Below are 5247 nucleotides of genomic sequence, written 5' to 3'. Positions count from 1 at the left end.
CAGGACGTAAACTCCCACGGTAAATCCCACCTGATCACACCTGAGTCGTTTTTAACGATAACACACCAAAAGTACATTCCATCAATAAAACACTTCAATAAAACACTGACAATATGTACATATCCATGTAATATAAAACATCCGCCCCAGTGAACAGTGGCGTTAATCTCGACTGTCGAAACAGATGTTTGGAATGTTGAGAACGGAAACTACGGAAACCCATAAGGGTCATAATAGCATTGTGGCTAGTCTGTCTCACAGTCCCTGAACCACATTAATTTCCCTACTGCCAAGCCCTCTCTGCAGTGCTAAAGCCCTAAATAAAGCAAGTCTAGATTTCCTCAGGTTCTGAATCTCTGGTCTCCCTAGGGCTCCTTTTCAATATAAAGGGGCTTGTTTGTTACTATCAAAATTATATATATTCAGAGACTAAACCTTAGTCTACATTGTGGCCTGTAAAGATTCCAAATTTGAAGTCCTCTTGGAAAATTAAAGAAAAACAAACATATGACCATAATAATCTTCCGTGCAAGACTCAACTATTTTGTTTTGTTGGTTGTCTTTTGTCTAATTTATTCAAATTTGCTACCTGAAATTCATGTACATAATAATCGTGTTCATTATTCATTTCTTCAATATTCCTTAGACTGTTTTAAATATTAATGCTTGAGTCTTGAATATTTGGAATATCAAAGGAACTATCATCAGAAAAGTCATGTTGTTCATATGTCATACTGTAGGGATCATTTTACTCCAGCTTCAGCAATACTTCGTTAATACGCAGCACGGAAACATTCCGATGGACTAGGGGCGATTTCTCTACATACCACCACAATACCGACGCAGTGACATGGCACAACCCTACAGTTTCCGTTAACGAGCACATTCTGGTGTATAAAACTGGTATAACACGGCGGGCGGTTTGGGAAACAGCTTTTTGTAATTCTTGAAGGAGTAGGTATACTTTGATTTGGAGCAAAAAACGAACAAAACAATTTAAACAGGGTGTCGGGGTTGTCTTGGTGTGTTGCGTCATGTGATTGTCTCATAAAAGAAACTAGTTCCATTGTAGATTCAGCCAATCCTGCCAAAATTGATCGGGAGGAACCGTACGCTTGCTGCAGGTGTTCTGTGGAGAGGTCTCAGGAGCATTATCAGGAGCTGCGCCTCTAAAATCCTCCTTCTATCCATTTTTTAAAACATTTATCTGTTGTGAATATTGAGCGGACATTTGGTACACCACTTTGTGACCACACTCGCCATTCCAGGACAAGCCGAGCGGAAAAAGGCGAGTGGTGACAATGCCACTCCCATTATGAATATGTATCATATTCCAAGAACAAGATATCCCATTATTTAACCTATGTATCATATTCCAAGAACAAGATATCGTAATTTTAAAAATATACCAAGCCTTCCATATTCCTTCCAACATATTAATTAAATGACTTTCCAAGAACAAGATATCGTAATTTTATATACCTCGATTCCTTGAAGACCTTATTAATCAAATGACGACAGTTTTAGCAAGTATGTATTAAGTACATTCTCCATTTTACATTCAACCACCTTCTTCTTTAGACTGGAACGGTACATGTCAGATTGTAATAAATCGTAATAAATGTTACGTAATAAAAATCCATAAAAAATGAGTTTGGGACACATCACTGATAAAATATATTTCAGGTTTGTTTGAATCAATATTTTGAAGAAAGAGGGGACTGATTTCAGTTAAAGATTTATGAGGATCAATTTAATACCGACGAATGAGACAGATTTAGAATTTGTCCGTCTTTTCTAATTCTGAGTGTTCTCTCTTCAGAGAGCTGCCAGGGGAGGATGAGTTGGGCGTGCTTGTGTTGTTACCAGTGAACGTGCTTCCTTGATATGCAGATTTGGCGAGAACTGTAAAGAATTTTCCCCCTTGGCACCGTAACCTTTTGCACGTGATGACCTCGCGAAGCGCCATTCTGAATCGCGATCCCGTCATACAATACAGGCAGAAGTTTACACACTTGTTGGAGTACAAAAGATATAGGACCATTGAAAATATATATCCATTGATTTTTTGAACTTCCGGTCCTTCGTCTTTCATTGTCAAGGTCACGGCCAGATGCACCGAGAATGGGAACGTCAACAGTAACAAGGCAAACGAATCAGCCAACAACATGGCCGTTATTTGCCGCCATTTTAAACGTGACCTTGTATTTCTTCTCGCCGAAACTTCCGAATTGTTGTTTTTCATAGTTTTTCGGAAACTTTTCCCACCAGCGTTTTTGACACTTTTAATTATAATACAGTTGCTGGAGATGATGACAAGAAAACACAGGGACAAAAATGCTATATGAATCCACGGCCAGACCTGGTGATAGAAATAACAGTACGACAGGGAGGAAAGGTCAACGTCACACATTCTGTCTTTCCTGTCTGCAGGCACGATGATAGACGTAAACCAGAAATGGAACTCCTTCAGCACGACGACCACTGCTAACACCGTGATCACAATCTTAGCCCGCTTTATACTGTTTGCTGAAGAATTTTTTAAAGGATATTTTATTGCGTAGGCTCGATCAGCCGTCATGGCGGCTGTCACCATAATACTAAAGTCACAGTTTCCCCAGCCATAGAAGTTGAAGAACTTGCACATAAAATTCATAGCACTGTTCCTCGCAATGGTTTCTGGGAAGTTTACTGACAACCAATGAGGAATTAAGGAGATAAGAAGACTTGAAGCATCGTTGACAGCCCCAGCCATCATGTAAACGGAAGTGGACAGATTCCGGAAGTACTTGTGGCGCATGACCATAATGGCGAGCACATTGAAAACATTGCCAAATATAATGAGTACCGGGGGTATGTACAAATTGACAAACACTATGACTTCGTCGAGGGTGTCTGGTTGGAGATCGTTGGTGGAGTTGACGTTGCTTGCTCTGCAGACGTCAAAGACAGACGTATCGTTGGTATCGGGCTTGAGGGAGGAGTTGAGCACAGGCACTGCATGATTAGATGTGTAAGAATGGTGAGTCATCATAGCAGTTTGGAAATATCGCACACAGTTTTCAAAATAGTCCAAACATATTCCACATACATGTACGCCATATGATTCTAGATGTGTTACAAGCAGGCATCATTCTTTTACACAGCTTCATCAGTCATGGAAGATTCTTTAACACCGGGTCCATATGGAGGTAAACGGCTACGTTGATCAGATACGGACCCATGCAGGAAAGTATATCACTGGAGAAGACAATCTGAGGCATACACGGGTATATGTGTTTCCTTATCAGACGCAGGCGCGACGTCCCTCTTTCCCTGGCTTCACGGCCGCATACACGTGTGATGTCATACTCATGGGGACCTAAAACAAACAAGAACATATTGCTAGCAGGAACTGCAAAACTTTCCACACGTAGCTGAAGATTGATATCGGGGAGGAATGACTGCCTGCTGATTTGCTTATAAGCACTTCCTGTTTCATTGTTCCGTATTGTATCCCATGGTAACATCATGCTATTGGCGTGTTATTGGCAATGACGTCATTCGTTGTTTGTTTGTTGTTTAACGCTGCACTCAGCAATATTCCAGCTATATGGCGGCGGTCTGTAAATAACTGAGTCTGGACCAGACAATCCGGTGATCAACAGCATGAGCATCGATCTACACAATTGGGATATAATGACATGTGTCAACCAAGTCAGCGAACCTGACCACCCGAACCCGTTAGTCGCCCATACTCTTTCGTTGTTTGTGATGGAATACGTGTTTTCAGGACACCGTTCGGGTGATGATGATCCTACGGGGGGTGACCGATTTGTTCTGGAGAGGTAAGGGTGGGGGTGGGTTTGTCATCAATTTTGTACACATGAACTGTGAGGGACCTTGATTTTACATAAACTTTAATGGGTGTCAAAATCATTATCATCCGCCCCCCTACCCATAAATTATGTACGGCCCCTTATTTGTAATACATGTCCCATAAAGGGCATCTATGAAAACCTAATTATAATAATGTACTAAAATATTAATAATACTTTTCAAACGTCATATCAAGACGAGATAATTTCTTTTGAAAGTTCAGGGTACCTTATCTCATTGATAACTTTCTGCTTAGGGACCTTTCATAATTTATGGCTAGGGGATGATGATGATTTTAAAGGGGGGTGGGGGTGTTTCACCCATTTTGTTCTGGTGAGGTAGGGGGTCATCAATATTTTGTACACAAGTACTAGGAGGGGGGGGATGGGGTGTCATCAATTTTGTACACAACATTATTAAAAAATTATGCTAAAAAATATGGGAAGGGGAGGGGGTCATTGATTTTGTACATGACATGCAGGGGGTCAGCTTCTTTGTACATAAATTTATTTTTAGGGGGGGGGTGTCACTCACATTGTACATGCTTCTCCATCAAAAATCAGCAGCAGCCCCCCTAGCCATAAATTATGAACAGTCCTTTAGTTGAGGAACAGCAGAGGCCCAGATAAGCTGCGTATCCGGGTAAAATACGCATAGAAAATTTCCAATTACGCATTGAAAAATAATTCTTGCATACCAATTACGCATTTAAAATGTTAGATACGCAAAAAGTGTAAAACAAATGCGTACGGAATATATTTATAAAAATCGCTTGCGTTATGAAAAAGACATCGATTGCTATCAAGTTGTACTGTTAGTATAGGACAAGTGTTGTTCTGTCAGTATAGGATGAGTGATTTTTTATGAAATCATTTCCATTATATTTAAGTTGGTTTTGATTAGGTATGACATAAGACAGAACATACCTGCTTAGTAAACTTACTCAATGACATAATACTTAGGTGAGTAAAATGACTGAAATACGCACATATTTGAAAGCAGTGGGTAACGGAAAATGAAATACCCACTCAACATTCATAATACCCACTCCAAAAATACAGTGGGTACAGTACCCACATGAGCTAAATCTTATCTGGAGCTCTGGTATATGAACACACTGTTTATCTCGTACGAAGGAGCTCGTGTTCCACAAGGAAACTTCCTTTGTGATATATTAATTGAGTTCGATAAAACAGTCCCCCGATAACGGTGATAACGTGAGGTCTATATACAGCGTTCGTACGTGTACTGGGCTAGGTATATAGGTCACTAGAGGTAAGCATGTAGACTTCCTGCTCCGACCCGTGAAGATCCGGGTTAGAATTGGTCTTCAGTAACCCATGCTTGTCGTAGGAGGCAACTAACTGGATCGGGTGGTCAAGCTCGCTG

The 5247-nt window shown here is 40.6% G+C and overlaps 1 protein-coding gene across 1 annotated transcript in view; it reads right to left on the bottom strand.

Annotated features, from left to right (window-relative positions):
• Positions 1–1477: 1477 nt before the first annotated feature.
• Positions 1478–5247, bottom strand: part of LOC124271347 (proteinase-activated receptor 1-like) — a 47013-nt gene continuing 43243 nt past the window's right edge. Inside the window, exon 2 of the mRNA XM_046706441.1 lies at positions 1478–3361. Within this exon, the coding sequence (XP_046562397.1) occupies positions 1778–3034 (1257 nt within the window). The 5' untranslated portion in view covers positions 3035–3361 and the 3' untranslated portion in view covers positions 1478–1777. The remainder of the gene's footprint in view (positions 3362–5247) is intronic.

This window comes from Haliotis rubra, unplaced genomic scaffold (assembly GCF_003918875.1).
Source record: "Haliotis rubra isolate DU_JTF1 unplaced genomic scaffold, ASM391887v1 Scf16, whole genome shotgun sequence".
Lineage (NCBI taxonomy): Eukaryota > Metazoa > Mollusca > Gastropoda > Lepetellida > Haliotidae > Haliotis > Haliotis rubra.
Note: the sequence above shows the minus strand (reverse complement) of the source record. Positions and strands in the feature narration are given on the sequence as shown.